At 34.2% G+C, this 20,343-nt stretch overlaps 2 protein-coding genes and 1 long non-coding RNA gene across 4 annotated transcripts; 2 read left to right on the forward strand and 1 right to left on the reverse strand.

Moving 5' to 3' along the window:
- The first annotated feature begins 1,319 nt into the window (after positions 1-1,319).
- Positions 1,320-9,732, forward strand: LOC106798718 (uncharacterized). 2 transcript variants are annotated; one of them, XR_001388290.2, is made up of 3 exons: positions 1,320-1,471; positions 2,905-3,096; positions 9,550-9,732. It is a non-coding gene; the product is annotated as an uncharacterized lncRNA (long non-coding RNA). The 2 variants fall into 2 exon arrangements; XR_005891660.1 differs by lacking the exon at positions 9,550-9,732 and having other exon boundaries at positions 2,905-3,173.
- Positions 6,148-7,053, reverse strand: LOC100788492 (uncharacterized). The gene has a single exon (XM_014775527.2). It carries the CDS (start codon positions 6,848-6,850, stop codon positions 6,284-6,286), a length of 567 nt encoding a protein of 188 aa, XP_014631013.1. The 5' UTR covers positions 6,851-7,053; the 3' UTR covers positions 6,148-6,283.
- Positions 9,733-10,242: 510 nt separating the features above from the next.
- Positions 10,243-19,122, forward strand: LOC102664214 (uncharacterized). Its single transcript, XM_041015260.1, has 6 exons — positions 10,243-10,451; positions 16,625-17,167; positions 17,424-17,545; positions 17,661-18,114; positions 18,216-18,615; positions 18,793-19,122. Exons 1-6 carry the CDS (start codon positions 10,243-10,245, stop codon positions 19,120-19,122), a joined length of 2,058 nt encoding a protein of 685 aa, XP_040871194.1.
- The last annotated feature ends 1,221 nt before the right edge of the window (positions 19,123-20,343 follow it).

The following is a 20,343-nucleotide window of genomic DNA, read 5'->3' on the forward strand; positions in this document are numbered from 1 at the left end:
GAAGTGGCTTAGAAAGTACTTGTTGTAGCTAGAACTGATATAGAGAATACTTGGTTGTAATCAAAGTTTTGATTAGTGGAATCCTTCAAGTTTTAAAGGAGAACTGGACATAACCCAAGAGTTGGGGTGAACCAGTATAAAACCTCTGTTTTCTTTACTGCTTCTATATAACTATTCCCTTTCTATAGTTTACTTATACACTATTGCATCCAAGTTTTGTGAACTAGTTTTTTAAACACAAAGTGATTTCGAACCCCTTGGACGAAACTGATCATCCATTGATATCTGTTTAAGAAAAGCTTTCAAAGTTTTTGAAAGACAAAATTTGTATCCATCACACTATTCGACCTCCCCCCCCCCCCCTCCCCCTCTTCTAGTGTTTTTCAGGTACTTCAAGAAGTCATATCTATGAAGAAATTGGAGATTCTAAATTTTGCATAATTGTTGATAAAGCACACGATGAATCAAGAAGAGTGCAAATGGCTATTGTTTTGAGGTTTGTATATAAAACTGGTCATGTAAAAAAAATATTTTTTGATCTTATGCATGTAAAGGACACTATGGGTGTCACTCTTAAAAGGGAAATATGTGATGTTCTTTCTAGACATGATCTTGACGTTTCCAATATTCGCGGTCAAGGAATTCTTTCTAATCAAGCCTCTCGATTTGTCATTATAGCTCTAGAAGTTGAAAGAATTACAATCACGATGCCCCCTAAAATTTGAGGGATTTGTTGATAATTAGAATATATTCATAGACCGGGTGCACTGATTCGTTTTAAATTTAAAATTTTTATATTATCCTTTTCTATTTCTTCTATATTGTAGAGTTAAAACTAAAAAATATTTGTTGTTTTCTCTATGTTTTCTGATGTTTTCTAGTAATATGAAAAGGGAATGGAATGGATTACTAGCACTATTTTTTAATGAGAATCCTTATGCTTATTATTTGCATTGTTTTGCTCATAGATTACAACTTGCTTGGGTTGCTACTTCAGGAAAAGTTATTCTCATTCATCAATTTTTTTTCAAATTTGGCTTTCATTCTGATCACTACTAAAAATTGTGTTTTAACATCATTGTATCTAGGACGATTTTCAAAAAAGTGATGTAAAAAAAGCAATGGCATTTTTTAAATTAAGTCCAACTTTTATACAGCAGTTTTCAAAAAAACGTCTTTGATAGAAGGTGTTAACAGTTTTTAAAAAATCGTGTTTGATTTGAACCTTAGCATGACAGTTTTTACAAAACCGTCTTTGATTGAAGCTAACAACGACAATTTCATCAAAACCGTCATTAAGTTTACAACAACGCACTAAAATTTTCACTCTTTACACGAACCCTCACTCTCGTGCCCTTCACTCTGTCGCGACCTTAGAACTCTGCCGCAACCACTATTCCGCTTCACTCTACCTCACTCTCCTCCCACCGTGACAACACTTCCCTATATTGCTTCCAACCTCTGGCGTGCAGTAAGTCTAAACCCACATCATCTCTTTCTTGTTCCTGCTTCCTCATTTCTTATAGGTTTCATTTATATCTGCTTCCTCATTTCTTATAGGTTTCATTTATATGTGCCTGGTGTTGGCAACATGCTTATTAATTTGTTGACATTGCCCGTTTGTGTTTGTTTAAATCCTAGATATAATGAGTTTTAAGTAGAAATTCCTTTTGCATTATAGTCTTGGCTGGTTGAAGCGAGAAGTATATATGTCTGCTGGTTTTATAATTCTTGTGAATTTATTTCTCGATTTGGAAAAACAGAGTGAACTGGGCCAACTTGTCGAAACGTATATGAAATGAAAACATATTCATTTAATGCCATAATTAGTTTTTGGTAAGTTATAATTTATTTTGTTCCTTGTGATTTGGCCTTGTTTAGTTTACCCTGCATGATTTAAGTTGTGAGGAACAACTATATACCTCCTAGTAGCTTTAATAAGTTATCCTCAAATCTCAGTTTCTTAGGGCCCTCATTCTCCCAAAAACTCTAGCTATTGTGTGCTTTAACTTCCTCTGTTACTCCTTTTATAATCGTGGTATGAAATCCTGTGAGATTATTGACCCTACAAGAAGCCGATGGATTCCATGGATTCCTTATTGGAACAAAATATTTAAAAAACTTATGTCGGTTCATTCCGAAATTATTTTTAAACTATTATTTAATAATATATTATCATAAAGTATTTTGAGATTTTAAATTCTTCAATCATTGTTATCATAGTTCAACTCTTCTAATAATTGGATATAAATTATTTAATGAAATTATATTAAAAAAAACAATTAACACATTGTTTATAATGGTACAAGTTTCACTTTGCTTAATGAATTTTATTCATAATTTTGCCAGTCGTAATATATTAGAAATAAGATTGCTTCTTCCCCAAAAGAAAAGAAAAGAAAGAAGCTAATATTGTCAATATTTCTTTGTATTAAGTCATCGAAATCCAAAACGAAAAGTAAAGCAACTTACATTCCCTTGCCTTCTCCACTTTTGGAATTTGATTCATCGTTCTCCACTTCCAGCCTCCTCATCCTGTTTTCTTTAATCTTATTTGTTAACGGAATTGAGGCTGCTAAAAGTAATGTTCAAAAACGAAAGAATATCAAGTGTAATACGACTATGTTCGATAAGGCATATTCAATGTTTGAATTGTTTATTTTGTGTTTTGCAGTTGTCTTAAGTGAATCTGTCTAGGAATATATTATTAGCGTATCGAAGCTTTAATTTATCATTTTATTGAATTGAATTTCTTTCTTCTTTGTTTGGTTCTGAAATGCAATATTTAATCTATCATTATATTATGCTGATGTAACTTTATTTTCTAGTTTAAATACTTTTTTCTTGTAGAAAGGTTATAAGAACTGTGTGACTGTGATTTGGGTATGATGCTTGTGTCATCAGGTGGAACATTCGCTCTTTATTCGCTGCTCTGTAGGCATGCCAAGTTTAATTCTTGTGTAGTTTTGAGGCTATCATTAAACCAGTGAGTTAGTTCTTGCATATTGTCTATCTCAGTGATTTTCCCTTCTGAAGCCACAAATTGCTACCCACACCCCTCACTGCTTCTCCTTTCCCCCACACCTATCGTTGTTGGTAACTACTATTTCTCTGTCTCTCTGTGGATTCTACATGTATAGCTAGCTAGTTACAATTTATATGATTTTTGTTGATAGAATGTTTTTTTTTTTTTAATTATCCATGGTAATATCAAATTCTTCACAGTTCTAAAAGTATTGATTAAAAAAAACTAAAAGTATTCTGTACCAAGAAAAAATCTTTAATTTCAAAGAATTAAGTCAAATCATTGATGATTAGAAAAAAAAAAAACAAGATCTATAATAAAGAAAGAAACATACCTAGGACTTGAGGGGTAAACACATGTAGATGCTGCAGCTGTGGATTAAAAGCAAAAGGGGATTTTAACAAAGATGTCCAAAAAAATTGAAGGTGGCTAGAAAATGCAGGACACTACTAGGTGGCTAGAAAGTTCAGTTTTGATATAATTCAATTGACATTTGATGGTACTACTGTTGGTAATGTGTTTGGATACCTATTGGTAGGCCATATTCAAGTTAATCTATTGCGTCACATATTTTCTCATTTAACTGACTTGGAATGTATGTAAAAATAATTAATAAATCAAACACAAATTAATAGTTCTGACTAAAAGCTATATTCTTTGAGTATCTCTAATGGTAAACACAGTCAGAAGTTATGGATTTTAATATCTATCATGTCACGATAGTAATTATTACATTAACAATACAACTCTTATAGATATAAAGTAACTTTCATAAGTTGTCACTTTATTTTTTTTAAAACTGAATCTAATGAGTTACTTTCATAACAAAGCTACCTTAACCATTCTTTCAGCCATTTCCTGATGTCTCTTCTCTATTCCACAAGCTATTACTAACTCTGCAAATTCTCCAGCTTCAAATCTTTTCCAAACCCATAATGGAAACCACTCCTGGCTTTCTGGAAGGTTAATGCCAAGGTTTCTTCTCCTACCTATGATTTCGAATAACAGCATTCCAAAGCTGTAAACATCACACTTGTGAGTTACAGGAAATGGCATCCAAAGCTCAGGTGCAGCATAACCAGGAGTGCCCCTACCTCCTGTAATGGTAGTATGAGTATTGTCCCTGTTGCAAAGCTTGGCTAATCCAAAATCAGCAACTTTAGGATTGAAATTGCTGTCCAATAGAATATTTCCTGGTTTGATGTCATAATGGATTATTCTTTGTTTGCAATCTTCATGCAAGTATGCTATGCCTCTGGCTGTCCCAACTGCAATCTCATAAAGCTTTTCATATCCTAAGGTCTTCTTTTCATGGAACAAATACCTGTCAAGAGAGCCATTCTCCATGTACTCATAAACCAGTGCCCTGAGGTCTCTTTCAAAGCAAAATCCATACAATTGAACTAGATTGAAATGATGAACTTTTCCAATTGTACCCACTTCTGCCTTAAACTGTTCCTCAATTCTCTTATCAGAGTTTCCACGTAGAACCTTTACAGCCACAGTGATTCCATTAGTCAAATTTCCTTTATAAACTTCGCCATAACCTCCTGATCCCAATAATGATGAGTAGTTATCAGTTGCAATCCTGAGCTGCTCACTAGTAAACCTGATTGGCTTTTCTTTTTACATATTACTTAGAAATTTGTCCATAGCAAGTGTCAGAAAATGCATGTCTGAACTGCTATCAGTCTCTGTCTTGGATCTTGTACAAAAACCAAAAAGGCAAAGAATCATCAACCACAGTAACACAGCTGCAACACCTTAATATTTTGAAATTGCATATAATATAAAAGTTTGTATCTGAACCTTCTAAAAAAAAGTATATATTTGAACCAACCTCCATTTTTAATTTGGGGCATGTTCAAATAATAATGTTTTTTTGGGGCGTGGACTATTCAAATCATAATAAGCATTGCTTAATGCTTAATTTCTTGTGCATTGGAGTTAGGGGTGGAAATGAGTCGAGCAGCTTGTCGAGGACCTTCGACTTGGCCTGGCTTGTTTACTATAAAGGTCAAGCTCAAGTTTTTTAAAAAGATAAAAAAAGTCAAGCTGAAACCATAAAAAAAGCTTGTTAAGCTTGACAGGCCGGCTTGTTTAACTAATAATAATAATAATAATAATAATAATAATAATAATAATAATAATAATAATAATAACTTTATTTTATCAAATCTTATCTTATCCAGATTTTATTCTATTTAGATTTTATTTTATTCTATCTAGATTTTATTTTGTCCAGATTTTATTTCATCTCATCTTATCTTATCTTGTCCAGATTTTATTTTATTTTGTTTATGGACTTGGACTTAAAATAGATTTGTAAGCTTTGGGGCTGAGGACCTATATAACAGCACCAATGTTTTAGTATAGGGAGTTTTTTTTCGGAGAGGAGAATAATTCTAGGATTTTAGAATTCCAGTTTTTATTACGGTTCACGTAGAATAAAATTCATTTTCTGCAAATCATCTCTAATCCATACATTTTTTAATATTATGCTCTTTTTATTTTCTTTTGATATACTTTGTGCTTTAACGACTTGAATTCAATATGATTTTGTTTATCAATTATTTTTGGATTTGTACATTACTTATACGAAATTTTATAAGTTTTTTTTAGTTAGTATTTCACTAGGTTTTAAAATAATTAATTAATCAAAGACGTCTTTAAGCAGACTTTTAAATAGGCTCGTGGGTCAAGCCAAACTTTTATATAAGCCGAGCTGAGTCTTGAAAAAAAAAAACCTATGACAGGTAATGAGCCAAGTTCAAGCCTTACGTATTCAACTCAGGCCGAGCTCAAGCCTAGTAAAGCTTGGCTTGGATTGACTCATTTCCACCCCTAATTGGAGTATTTAGGGGGGTGTATTGGATTGAGATTTTGAGAGAATATTTTGACAAAAACAATCTTGAAGATTTTAAAAGATTATGTGGGATTGTATTGATTTTGTGGGATTTTAAAAGATTTTTTTTAAAAGACTTTTTACAATCAGGATTCTTAACCCAAGATTTTAATGGATTTCTAACACAGATTTTTAACATTTCAAAGTACTTTATGGATTTTTAAGATTTTGAAAGATTAATACATTTTAAACAAAAAAATAACGGAAGTTACAAAAGTGAATGAAAAAGATGATAAATAAATTATAATGTTTGAATAAAGAAAATAAAAACGATAGAAATTTTAAACCTTTTAATAACAAAGTCATTATTGCCTAAAAAAATAATAACAAAGTGATTCTCACTTCATGTTCGCCTAATTATTAGCATTTCTCCACATATCTGAACCTATATTAGTCCTCCATATATTAGCATCTTCTCGTTCCTGCTCTTGTGTTTGAACAATGGGTTCATGATCATTGTCTTCGTAATTTGGTAACACTGAAGATGAAGATGAAGACTCGTCAGTAGGTTCCACTGGAAATTCATCAGAACGACATTCTTTGCGAAGAAAATTATGAAGTGCTGCACATGCCAACACAAGCTCTACTTGTGTTTTAAATAGAAATGGAGGTGCTGACTTAAAAATTGTGAACCGCGATTTAAAAATACCAAATATCCTCTCAATCACATTCCTTAAGGATGCATGCCGAAGATTAAATAATTCCTTTTCATTTTCAGGGTCATTACCGTGACCTGCAAAATCTTGTAGATGATATCGTACACCTCGATATGGGGCTAAAAATTTACGTCGATTAGGAAATCCACAATCCACCAGATAATACTTACCTTGGGGCACTTTAAGTCCATTCTTCCTTGCCAAAGCATCACTTAACACCTTGGAATCATGTGCTGAACCCTCCCACCCGCTAAGAACGTACATGAATTCCAAATCAAAGTTACAAGCAGCTAATACATTTTGTGATATATTTTCATGACGATCACGATAACTGCTTACATCTCGTCCTTTTACTGATGCGGGAATATGTGTACCATCAATAGCTCCAATGCAATCCTAAAGTGTGTGTATCAATAATCATAAATATTATTATAATAATCACAATTATAATTATAATTTTGTTATAATTAGATAATGATCACATACTAAATTTATAACTATTAATATATTTAAAAGATTATGAACTTAGCTCACCTTTAAGTAATCTTTCCATACATCCTCATGAGCAGTGAAAGTTTTTCCAATTGGGTCCCATCCAAAGCCAGAGTTGTTGCGCATAAGGGTTGACATCATGTTATACTGGTTTCGAAACCACTTCATCCGACTCAAATAATGACTATAAGTTTTAGGGAATTTAGTTTTTGCATTGAGTTGAGGAAGTATTATTCGTTCTACATTTTGTTTGCTAAGTGACCCATTGGCATCACGCAATCCCCTATTCATAGCATCCACCAAGAGGTGCAACAACTCATTGGTATCCTCCATAGTCCAAGATACATAATTATCTTTGTCTCTACTCTTTCCTTTGTTATTTTCTTGTGAATCCCCCATTTGATCGCTAATATATATATAAGAAACTAGTTATTTGACAAAAATAGTTATTGTTTCCTAATTGTCAAAAGTATAGTGACTATATCCCGAATAATATACAATTCAATAGAAAAACCAATAAAAAAACTACCTAATAATAAAATAAGGGTCATGCTAACATGCGCACTTAGGGCACATGTTAAGGATACTTCCAATAGTAACTATGTCTTAAAAACAACAATTTTTGACTTTTAAAAAAGTAAATTGCACAACTTTCAATACAAAATTTCTATACATAATACACTAACAAGTGTCTTAAGGGCACATGTTAGCATTTTCCATAAAAATAATACTCATATATCATAAAATCATTTTAAAAAAAACTATTAACAAAATAACAATAATAATAACACAATAACAATTAAAAAATTATTAACACAATAATAATAATAATAACACGCTGTCAAAAAAATAATAATAACACATTAATAATTAACATTTTAATAATAACACAAGAAAATAATAATAATAATAATGGACGTTGTAAAAAAACAAGTTGAAGAAACAGAAAAAAGAAAAAGAGTTTTTTATTTTGATTTGCATATACAGTACTAAAAAAAAAGCAATATGAAATCTTGATGCATATCAATTGTCATTCTTTTGATGCATATTCATTGCCTGGACGTTGAAAACAATATGAATACGAATGAAGCATATACAACACCCTTTTCTTTTGATTTGCGTAATATACATATAGTATGAACAATATTGACTATCAATTGCCATTAAAAAAATAGGTAAAATTGATTGAAAAGTTGTAAGAGAATGAACCTGGTAGTGGTTTGTGTCTTGTTCGGCAGGAGAAGAAAAAGTCTCTGGAAGATTATGAAAAGTCTCAAGGGTTTGGGTGAGATTGTTGGAGGAGTATTTTATGTGTATTTCTAACTAAAAAGTCTCTCAAAATCCATTCCACAAAAGAATCCATCAAAATCTATTTACTTTTGAATACCAAAAGACATTTTAAAAGTGGTAAGAAATCTCAATTGAATACCAACAGATTTTGTTGCCCTGAAAAAAAAATCTTTATTGTCTTAATTGAATACCACAAGATTTGTTTATATTTTATAAAAGTCTTGATTGAATACCACAAGACTTTTTAATCATAAAAAAGTCTTTTAAAATCCTTTGAAATCTTAATCCAATACACCCCCTAAATAGATTTTTTTTTTGGTATTGTGTAGATAAACAAAAAGTATAAATAGATATAGACACTTTTTTTTTATCATGATATATATATACACTGTTAAATTATGAGTTAGGTTAATTAATGAAATTATAAATATAATCTGCAGATGAAAGAATCCTATTTTTAGCATATGTTATTTGCTTTGTGCGCCGGTTTCTTCTCATTATCAATCGCATAACAAAAAAGTTATCCCGCAGAATTGGATTTAGCATATTCCTAATTTCTATTAGCAACAAAATAAACACAGAAGACTAAAGTGAATAAACAAAATAGAAGGAAGGAGAAGAAAATGGGAGCTATATATGCAAATGTAACGGACAAGATCATTCGTTAAGATTTCTTTGTCTTCTATTTGTGTTACTCTCACCAAGGTGTCTAGCAGACATTATTCTTCCCTCAATAACCTAACACGTAACGCAGGGCTGGTGGTTTTGTCATTTTCAACACTGTTCACATTCATAGTTATCATTTTATGTGTACTCTGATTTGTACCATAATCATGGTTATCACGCAGCATTGGCTTCGGAGTCACATGATCTCATACAAGTGTCCCCTAATTAAATAACTGCTTGACAGTCTCAAGGAAAATGAAAATGATCATAATGTGTGCATGTACTTAGTTACATTTTATCTTTTTTTTTTTATAAAAAATAATTCTATGCTATAAAAAATATAGAGAATAGGAGAAGGATTTACTCACCTCAGCAATAAACACAAGCGTACAGAATAGTTTATTCTTAAAGCAATTCCTTTCTTTAATTTCTTTGTCTTCTCTATCTTCTGATGTTCTTGTGCAAGACACTAAATTGTTTCTGCTTCTATATTCTCTTTGGTTGTTGCTTTGCAGGTCTTATTCACTAGCTTTCCAAAGGAAGAAAGTGAGTTGATTCCTGGGGTCGAATCATTTTTCCAAGTTTCTTTTCCTGAAATCTTTATTTTTGTGTTCTTTTATGTGTGTCGGTGTTGGAGTTTCTTGGTTTGGTACATGGCGATGAATGGTACAGTAAATGTTGTTCAAAAAATAAAAGCATGTTTCTTTATTTAACTGAAAGCTATGCTACTTCTCCATTTTCATGGGTGGCTAACCTATAGATTGGTATTTATCTTCTCTATGTAATGACACGCGGTCCAAGCTTAGAGTCTACACTATTAAAAAATTAGTTTTTACGACGCACCTTCTAAGAAAATTCCCAAAAATCGTCTTAGAATGTTAGGTGGTGACAATGTTGTAAATAACAAAAAATGTATGACGACGATTTTATAAAAACTGTCTTAGAAAGTGAGTGTTCAAAGACCGTTTTGTTAAAACCATCTTTGAAATGAATGACGCTCAGTCTCCTCATACACCCTTTATTTCAAAACCCCTCACTCATAATATCTCATTTCGTCTTCTCCTTCCACGAGCAACAGCAACAACATCTCTCCGTGTCTCTCTTGATTAATTCATTCTCTCTCAGCGTGCGTGACGAACGCTACCCGCGCGGTGGCACACCTAAAATTGATCTCGATCTTCGTCATCTTGGTGACGAGCGTGGTCGGGATGTCGTCGTCGGCGGTCCTCGCTGGAATCTTTTGTAGGAAGCCTCTCTATGACAAGGCCATCGTTGTAATCATGTGTTTTGCGGTGGGGGTGATACTTTTGACCTCACTGGTCCACGTGCTCCTCGACTCGTACGCTGCACTCGCCAATGCCATGTGGCGTCGCACCACCCCTGGAGGGACTTCCCCCTCGCGGGCCTCGTCATGCTCGTTGGCACACTCCTTGCCCTAGTCGTGGACCTTGCTGCAGCTCGCACGTGGAGCAGCATGCACATGCGTAGTACGTGCAAGTGGAGAATAAGGCCACGGTGGAGCTCGGCGGAGTCGCCAGCATGGCAACAGAGAAAAGGGTGAAGAATTGGTGAAATTGAAACAGAGGCTGGTTTTGCAAGTGCTGGAGATTGGGATAATATTTCACTTTGTGATAATTGGGGTTACTATGGTCATGCGAGTTCAAGTATTTGGCTCTTTGACACAGATGTCCTTTTGCACCTAAGTTTGCGTATTGGGTCCTTATTTTATATGATTTTGATATTTCATATTTGCATATGATTATATTTATAGTTTCTAGCAATTTTGTTCTTTTCAGCTTCATTCATATATTGCTAGTTTGTAGGGTGTAAAATGTGGTATTTATGGTGCCAATTTTGCATAATGGATTATGAGCATGCAGGTACATTGCATTTTGAATTTTCTTCCCCTGTTTTCTTCCGAGTTTTTTCCATCTTAGTTTTTCTGCTCACTCTATATGTTGGAGGCTTCTATTTTGTGTTGAGTATTTATTGTTATTTCTATGTCTACTGTATTGTTTCTTTGGTAGTTGGATTTTTGTAGTCCTTATTGAGCTTAAAGGAGAATAAGGTATTTCTTAATTGAAGCTTTATTTCTTATATTGAATATCTACTCTCTACAGAGAGTTCCACTTCTTTTAATTTTTGCTCTATTCTTAGGTTGTGCCGAATATGGGTATCCTTGCTCACCTAACAATAATGTTGCCAAACTAACTTCTTCCACTTGATGGTTTTTAACATATTGGCAAATAAGTGCAGATTTGCAATGCTCATGGACTTTATTGTGTTCCTTTATATGATACCTTGGGTATGTTCAGCTATTGAAGACGTTTTCAAATGCAACAAAGCATCTCAAGAGTTAGTTTTGTCCATTCTCTCCTTTCTTTCCTAAAATGCTTATGCTTCAGAAAGAAGCATTCATTTTTATGTCTTTGTTTCAGCAATTGTAAGCTTCGGAGAGGTTACCTCTGAACAAAAGCAAGAAGTTGAAAATTTTGGGTTGGCAATATATTCATGGGATGAATTCTTACAAGTGGTGGGTTATTCATTTCAAGTGCTATTATGCTTTATCCAGAAGTTGTATATACTTGGCATTATCTGTAATTTCTAGACAGAAAAGATGTATCACAAGCTTGATCCAACTACAGTTGGCAAAATAGTGGCATATGTGGAATTTATTTTTCTGAGGTTAATTTCAGTCATGACCTCTAGGAAATAATTATGTCTTTTGCTTCTTTTGATATTTTGTGGTTCCCATTCCTAATTCAATTTTTAATATCTGCCACAGGATCAAAATTAGATATTTGATCTTCCTATTAAGAAAATGAGTGACATCTGTAGGATGGTGCTTCATATATTTGATAGGGTCATTGAGGAGACATTCAAATGGCATGGTGCTTAAATAGGTTTCTGGCGTGGGGTGAGTATATGTAGTATATTTGTCATTATGAAATGAACATTGAATGTAATAATTGAACTTTGGATTTGGAATATGATCATCATTTACTCAATGGTTGTAGGATGTCAAATTGTTAATTGAAGATGTTGGGGAACTAAAATCAACTATTTTCTGTGTTGTTCCCCGTGTGCTTGATAGAGTGTACTCATGTAAACTCATGAAAAATCTCATGATTGTTAATATGAATTTTTATTAGGTTGTACTTGTATGTAAATCACTAGTGGCCTCTCATTAGGAACTTGAATATTCTTTTTTTTTATTGCAGTAAGCTTAATAACAAGAAGAAAGAGCTTAGACATATGTACTACTTTTGGTTATATGCATAATGCATAATTTAACTATAATGGTTGTGACGAATGATCCACTCATTTGTGTCTGCATATATATAATTGTTTCATTTACCTTCATGCATTTCTACAACTTCTTCTAAGTTCTAATATGAGAGTTGACTTCAAGCACGCATTCCTAGATGTCAATTACCACTACAAGAAAACATATATTGGTTAAAGCTTCAAGTTTTTTTTTTCTGTCAGCAAAAATTAAAGCTTCAAGTTGATTAATTCTCCATCGTGGCTTGTCTTTTAAATTGTTTATAGCTAGCGTGCTGATTATATATCTTCTTTAATCAAGAAAAACTCTGGTTACTTGAGATGTACTCTATAGGGAAATATAACGCGATTCTGGGGAAAAATAATATTAACAATGAATATATTATGGATCTATTTCTTAGTGACCGACATGTCTACAAATTCTATAAACTCTTCTCAGTAATAATTAATATGCCCCTGATCGAGGTCGTACCTGAATCAAATAAACATTAAAATGCAGTAACTAGGAAGTGATCCTAGGTCGTTCCCAACGAGCAATGATACACCAAATGTTCATAATAGATAGTAGGAAAATAGTAACGAATGGGGAGGGGGGGTTGTTTGCTTTTGTAAGCTTTAGAAAATATCAGAATTAAAACACGTTGCTTCCCCTTGATTCACAAGCAAGTCTCTTATCCTAGGTTACGAGAGTTTATCCTTATTCAGTTCAACCACTTAATCCAACCCTAAATTAAATTACTAAGCGAAATTTAACATAAGGCATTCATTATGTGATTAAGCAACACATACACCAATTACTCATAAACGATCATTAAGCATGAACGTAAATTAAGCGCAGAGACAATTAATCAAGCACTAAGCATGCATGAATTCATAGCAACAAATTCAGAGTAATTAGTGAAGAGGAAAAACTGAACAGAATTTAACAGTAATAATAGAACCTCAAAGAGAACTGTGCTTGATCCTCAAGAGAAAACAACGCTGGAGACTTAGCCTTCCATTAATCAATAGAGAATGAAATTATGAATTGAAGAACGAAATTTATTGCTGAAATGAAAAGTCAGAACTGGAATTGCAAAACGAAAAATAAAGGAGAAAGAGAAGAGAGAGGCCTAAACTAAACCTTAGTGCTGTTATATAGTTTTCCAGCCCCAAAGCTTACAAATCTGTTTTAAATTCAACCCATAAATAAAATAAAATCAAATCTAGATAAGATAAGATAAGATCTAGATGAAATAATATCCAGATGAGATCAAATCTAAATAATATCTAGATAAGATCAAATCAAATAATATCTAGATAAATAAGTCTAGATAAGATAAAATTTTGTAGAATAAAATAGTCTGCCCTCTTCAAGTCCAAGCCTAATTCTGGATTCAAGCCCAATGTTTCATTAATTCCTGAAATTAGATTAAAAACATCAAATTAGCTGAATGGGCCCAAATAATAAAACTGTCTAATTAATTTGACAATTAAGATAATCAGTACTTAAAATGGTGCAAAAAGGGTTAAGAAATAGGAGAAAATAATGGCACATCAAAACCCCCATACTTAGCCTTTTGCACTCCTGGGCAAAATAAAAAAGAACAAAATCTAAGGATATCAAAGAGAGACAAACAAAAACATTTACATATTTCTCAATGAACATCAAGGAATGAAAGGAATGGGTAACATCAACATGAAGAGATCCAAAGAGTCAAGACACTCGTGAAAATCATCCAAGCAACCCAATCATGGCAAAATAGTTAATCACTCAAGAATGAAAAGTGATAAAGCCTCACTAGATATACACTCTATCTCTCAATGTCTAGGCTACTGTTTACTCTTGAAGCACCCATGAAAACAAACACCACATAGACTTGGCAAAATTCTAAAATTGACAACAACTTGACAACACATGCACATGAGGATCAAAAGGTCTTTAAAGGTTGTAATGGGGCCAAGGACAAGGTAGGGAAAAAATATGGAATAAGTAGCTAAATCCCAAAGGAATAGAGGAGCAATGGGGAATAAGTGGAATTAAGCACAAGTAGTAAACTCAAACCCTCTAATATCAACAAAATCAACCAAGGCTCCCAAATCAAGTCCTCATACAAGACCTCATTTATTCAACTTCACTTCTTTTCTTTTTTTTTTTGAACAGTACGAATTTGCAGCAATTGATTTTTTTTTTTTTTTTAACATACGAATTTGAAGATTAAAGCAAGAACTAGGCAATATATATATACATCAAGCATGGCCAAAATAAAACATTAAGCATGGCCAAAAATCATATCTTCTAATGAAACATACCCCCCCCCCCCCACACATATTCCCAAAACAATTCCAAAGCTCCAAAATTCCTTAAGGGTAAGGTGATATCATGGTTTTTCACTTAAGGCTTGTAATGAGCTTCAAAACAAAGAAAGGGGAACATAGGCTCAAAGGGGCTATCAAAGGAATTAATTCAAGGTAAGTCCATTTGGCTAGAAGCTTATAAGAACAAAATTACCTAAATCATTTCCAAATATGCATGTGAATTAGGAAGCATCAACAAGAATCAAGCCAAGGCTATTGTGCAAGCAATCAATGGGGCAAAACACACCAAAAGATTATGATGATGGATGGCTCAAATTCTCACAAAGGTAAACTTATCACTTTCAAATTGAGCTTTCAAAACATCATGACATGTAGAGGAAAAACAAGGATTTCAAATCACAAAATGTCAAGAGACTTTTATTTTCAGAACAATTACCCATTTCTTGAACATATCCTATAATTCAAAGAAAAATATGCAAAGTTGTACATGCAAACAGAATTGACCTAAAATATTAAACTAGAAACCCAACAAAACTAACAAATTTAAACACTAACAAAACTAGCAAAACCAAAACCAAAGAACACTCCCCCCATACTTAAACAACACATTGTCCTCAACGTAGCACAATTAAAAGATTAAAAGCAATTAAACCATCAAATAGAATCAGACAAATGTAATAAAAGTAAAGAAGGAGATAGGAAAAGAAAAACTCCCTAAGTCATGGTGGAGGAAGAGTAGGGTGGAGTAAGGAAGTCTCTTCCACCACTACGTCCACTAAAGAAGGGTTTGTGAGGAATGGCTTAAGTCGGTGTCCATTGACCTTGAAGCTCTTGTTTGTGGAGTCACTTTTGATCTCAACTATACCATAAGGAAAAACATTAGTAACAACAAAAGGACCATGGTTGTCAAACTCTAGAGTCAACTCGTAGACTCTTAAGAGTTTACGAGTTTACTTCAGTCCCACGAGTCAACTCGGTAGTAAACTCGTTTTTGACCAGACTCGGTGGACTCGGAGTGAACTCGTGCAAACTCGCGAGTCTGGTCCAAGTTGCGCAAGTTTAGTTGAAAAAAAAATCCCACGAAATGGCGTCGTTTTTGCTGTGACTGGTTTAGGGATTTGCTTCCCTTCGTGCTTGCTCATGCATTTTTTCTTTCTCCCTCAAAACCTCGCACTGTCACACAGTCACCCTCACCCCATAGGAGAGTTGGAGGAGTTGCTCAGAGCCTTAGAGTTAGAGGACAACCTTGTTCTGTTGGAAGCCGCAACATGTGACAGCAGACGACGTGCAACGCGGCGGCTTGCGGTAGTCCACGACGGTAGCAGACAACCAGACAACCTTGTTCATTTAGAAGCCGCGAGTCCCAACTCCCACGAGCACAAGGTCCATGACGAGCACAACCCACGTAAGAATTTCTGAAATTTCATGGTGTTAGGCATAGGCTGAGGTTGGTATCGAATGAATCACTTGAATTTCTGAAATTTCATAGAATTTCTGAATTAAATCACTTGAATTTGAATGAATCCAAATTAGTATTTCTGTATTTGCTTCTGTTAGGAAAGAGGATCGAGGTTAGCCACAAGCTAAACCAAGACCTCTATAAGCTGCTGAATCCAAATTTGGATCTCCTGCTTCATATATTTTGAGCTTATTTGCATATATTACTGCAAGTCTGCGACAAATTTATATCTAAGCTGTTGTAAAAAATTAATTAATTAGGTTTTTTCATAAATCTTTTCTTGAATAGTTTATTGTTTCCCTTCCCACATTTGATATATAGCAACTTAAATAAGGAAACAATTATAAAAATAACCTAAGCAAGCAGGCAATGAGTACTCATATTATGTTTGGATTATGTGGCTGATTCTGTTCCTTTGAGCAGTAATTGCTAATTGGTTGTTACTTACTTGCTACTTGCTGTTAATTCTGCTGCTAATTCTATTGCTACTTGCTGCTGCTACTTGCTAATTGTTGTTGCTACTTGCTGCTAATTTTGTTCCATTTTAGTATGTCTAGGACTGGGAGTGGGAATGGATCAGATTCATCAAATGCCAATACAGGCACATCCACAGGTGCAGCAAGTAGAAGCAAAAATGCTCCAGGAAATAAGACTGATATTGGGTGGAAGCATGGGACAGATGTTTTAGGGAATGGTAAAAAAGTTAAGTGCAACTACTGCTCAAAGATCAACAATGGGGGAATTTTTAGATTTGAGCATCATCTTGCTGGGACTAGATGGAATTTTGAACATTGTGCTTCAGTTCCTGAAGAAGTTAAGATGCTTATGATGAACGTTGTTGCAGAGGTTGCTAATGCATCAGAGAAGAGAAGAAAGTTGAACAGTATTCATGAAGAAGGTACTGAGGGAGTGGAAGTGGAGTCAAATAGTAGTCAAAGTGGAATACAACGAAAAGGGATGCTTACTTTCAAAGGAAGAGGAAAAGCAAAATTTGTTCAGGCTAGTGGTGGTGAGGGAGCTCAAGCAACTTTAAATCAGTTATATAAAAAAGGTGACAAAGATAAAGTTGATGATCAATGTGCTGAATTTTGGTACACAAGTGCATTCCATTCAATGTTATTAAAAATCCAACTTTTGCAAAATTTTGTGACATGGTTGGGAGATATGGGGTTGGCTATAAACCTCCATCTTATCATGATATCAAGAGAAGCTTTTGAAAAGAGCAGTGGAGAAAACTGATGTAATGCTTCAAGAATTTAGGGATGAGTGGAAGAAACTGGTTGCTCAATTATGTCTGATGGGTGGACGATAAAAAAAGACGTTCAATTTGTAATTTTTGGTGAACAGTCCAAAAGGGACTGTATTTCTTTATTCATTGGATACCTCAGACATCTCAAAAACAGCTGACAAAGTGTTGAAGATGTTGGATGATGTAGTGGATTTTGTTGGAGAGGAGAATGTAAGTGCAGGTGATAACTGATAATGCTGCAAATTACAAAGCAGCTGGAGAATTATTGATGCATAAACGAGAGAATTTGTATTGGACCCCATGTGCTGCTCATTGCATTGATTTAATATTTGAAGATTTTGAGAAACATTTGAAGGTTCATCAGACTACTATAACAAAGGGAAGAAGGATCACCACCTACATTTATGGTAGAACAATGTTGATTAGCATCATGAAGAAGTTCACAAATGGAAGAGACTTGATTAGGCCTGGTATGACTAGATTTGCCACAGCTTATTTAACTTTAGCTTGCCTTCATGAATTGAAAGCATCATTAATGAGCATGTTTAGCTCTGAAGAGTGGAAAACAAGCAAGTTTGGAACTTCACAAGAGGGAAGAAAAGTACAGAATATGGCTTTGGATAGTCGATTTTGGAAGAACGTAACCATGTGCCTCAAAGTTGCTGCCCCTCTTATGGTGGTCCTTCGATTGGTGGATTCAGATGTAAAACCCGCCATGGGTTTCATATATGAGGAGATGGAAAATGCAAAAGAGAAGATAAAATGCAACTTTAATAACACTAAGAAAAGGTATAATTTCTAAACTTTCTTAGATTTAAAATTTGCTTGTGTATTATTTTAAGTTTTAACTATTTCTAATATAGCATATTTGATATCTATTTACTATGTAGCTATGAGCCTGTTTGGAAAATTATTGATGAGAGGTGGGATCATCAGCTTCACAGGCCTTTTCATGCAGCTGCATATTATCTTAATTCTCACCTGCACTATGAACCTACTTTCAGACATGATGACCTTCAGGTGAAAGAAGGGTTGCACACATGTATGAGAAGATTGGTCAAGGATGTTGCAGAAAGGAAAAAAATTAATTTGCAACTTGTTGAGTTTCATTTTGCTAGAGGGCTTTTCTCTATGGAAGAGGCAAAGGACAGTAGAAAAATCATGCAACCTGGAGAATGGTGGGAGATGTTTGGTGATGGAACTCCAGAGTTGAGGAGATTTGCTATTCGTGTTTTGAGCTTGACTTGTAGCTCTTCTGGGTGTGAGTGTAATTGGAGCTCATTTGAAATGGTAATTCAATTAAACCTTATTACTTTATTTTATTTGTTTGATAATTTTACTTATTTGGTTTACTGGTTTAGATAGTAATTAAAATTTGATTTTTAATTATAGGTTCATACATAGAGAAGAAATCGATTACAACAAAAGAAAATGAATGACTTGGTTTATGTCAAGTATAACTTGAAGTTAAAAAGTAAACAAAATAGAAAAAGTATTGCTCTTCCATTTGATGAGATTGAATCTGACAATGAATGGATAACTGAAGAGGGATATAATGATGAGGATGAGCAACCTCAAGCTGAAGGTCATGGTGACAATGTTGAATTAGTGGGAGATGTTGGAGGAAGTTCAAATGATCCAGTTGTAGATGCTTTTGATCTAGATAATTTAATTTTCTTGGAACCTAATGATGATGATAAACAGTCTGAGGAAGACCTTGATGATGATGGAGATGGTGATGAAAGTGATGATATTCATGGAGATGATCCAATTAGAGGATTGGACATGCTTCTTTGAAGACATTTGTGCTTTTTTTAATTATTTAAATGTTTTAATTTTGAACACTTATGTTTCGTAATAGACTAATATGAAGTATGAACTATGAACTATGAGTTTATTGTCATTTGTTTGCAAATTGGTGCATTTTGAATATATTTACTTATCCATTTTTTTTTTACAAAGTAGACTCTTACGAGTTGAGTTTACGAGTCGACTCGTAGAGCTCTCACGAGTCTACGTAGACTCTCGATATTGATAACCTTGAAAAGGACCAATCCACTTAGACCTCAACTTACCACTCATGAGTCCGAGCTTAGAATTATACAATAACACTTTTTGCCCAACCATGAAGTCCTTCTTAATTATCATGCTATCATGGAACTTCTTGGTCTTTTCTTTGTAGAACTTGCCATTCTCATACGCTTCTAGGCGGATCTCATCTAACTCACTCAGTTGCAACTTTCTTTCCTCACCAGCTTGATCCATAGAGAAGTTGCAGGTCTTCATTGCCCAGTATGCTTTGTGCTCAATTTCAACTGGAAAATGACATGCCTTTCCAAAGACAACCCGATAAGGAGACATTCCTACGGGTGCTTTGTAGGCAGTCCTATGTGCCCAAAGAGCATCATCTAGTCTAGTACTCCAATCTTTCCTGCTTGGCTGCACAATCTTCTCTAAAATTCTCTAGATCTCCCTGTTAGAAATTTCTGTCTGTCCATTGGTTTGGGGGTGGTATGGTGTGGATACCCTATGGACAACCCCGTACTTTTTAAGCAAGGCATGCATTGATTTGTTGCAAAAATGGGTTCCTTGATCACTAACGATTGCTTTAGGTACTCAAAACCTGCAAAACAGATTAGATCTGACAAAATCTACAACAACCTTAGCATCATTAGTTCTAGTGGGCTTGGCTTCCACCCATTTTGAAACATAATCAACTGCAAGGAGAATGTAAACATAACCAAAAGATACACGAAAAGAGCCCATGAAATCTATACCTCAGACATCAAACACCTCACAAAATAGCATAGGTTGCTGAGGCATTTGTTGTCGCCATGTAAGTGCACTTCCTGCTCTCTAACACTGCTTACAAGTGCTACAAATCTTCCACGCATCTTTAAAGATAGTGGGCCAATAAAAGCCACAGTCAAGCACTTTTTGGCCTGTCCTTTGAACACCCAGATGACCTCCCGGATTAGAAGAATGACAGAATTGCAGGACTGAGTCAGTCTCATGATC

This window comes from Glycine max, chromosome 5 (genome assembly GCF_000004515.6).
Source record: "Glycine max cultivar Williams 82 chromosome 5, Glycine_max_v4.0, whole genome shotgun sequence".
Taxonomy (NCBI): Eukaryota; Viridiplantae; Streptophyta; class Magnoliopsida; order Fabales; family Fabaceae; genus Glycine; species Glycine max.

Coding starts and splice junctions, on each gene's coding strand:
- LOC100788492 (XM_014775527.2), bottom strand. CDS start 6,850: ATGTACGTTCTTAGCGGGTGGGAGGGTTCAGCACATGATTCCAAGGTG.
- LOC102664214 (XM_041015260.1), top strand. CDS start 10,243: ATGTCGTCGTCGGCGGTCCTCGCTGGAATCTTTTGTAGGAAGCCTCTC. Junction 17,168..17,423: donor GATCAATGTGCTGAATTTTG/GTACACAAGTGC, acceptor TTTGGTGAACAG/TCCAAAAGGGACTGTATTTC. Junction 17,546..17,660: donor AGAGGAGAATGTAAGTGCAG/GTGATAACTGAT, acceptor TAATATTTGAAG/ATTTTGAGAAACATTTGAAG.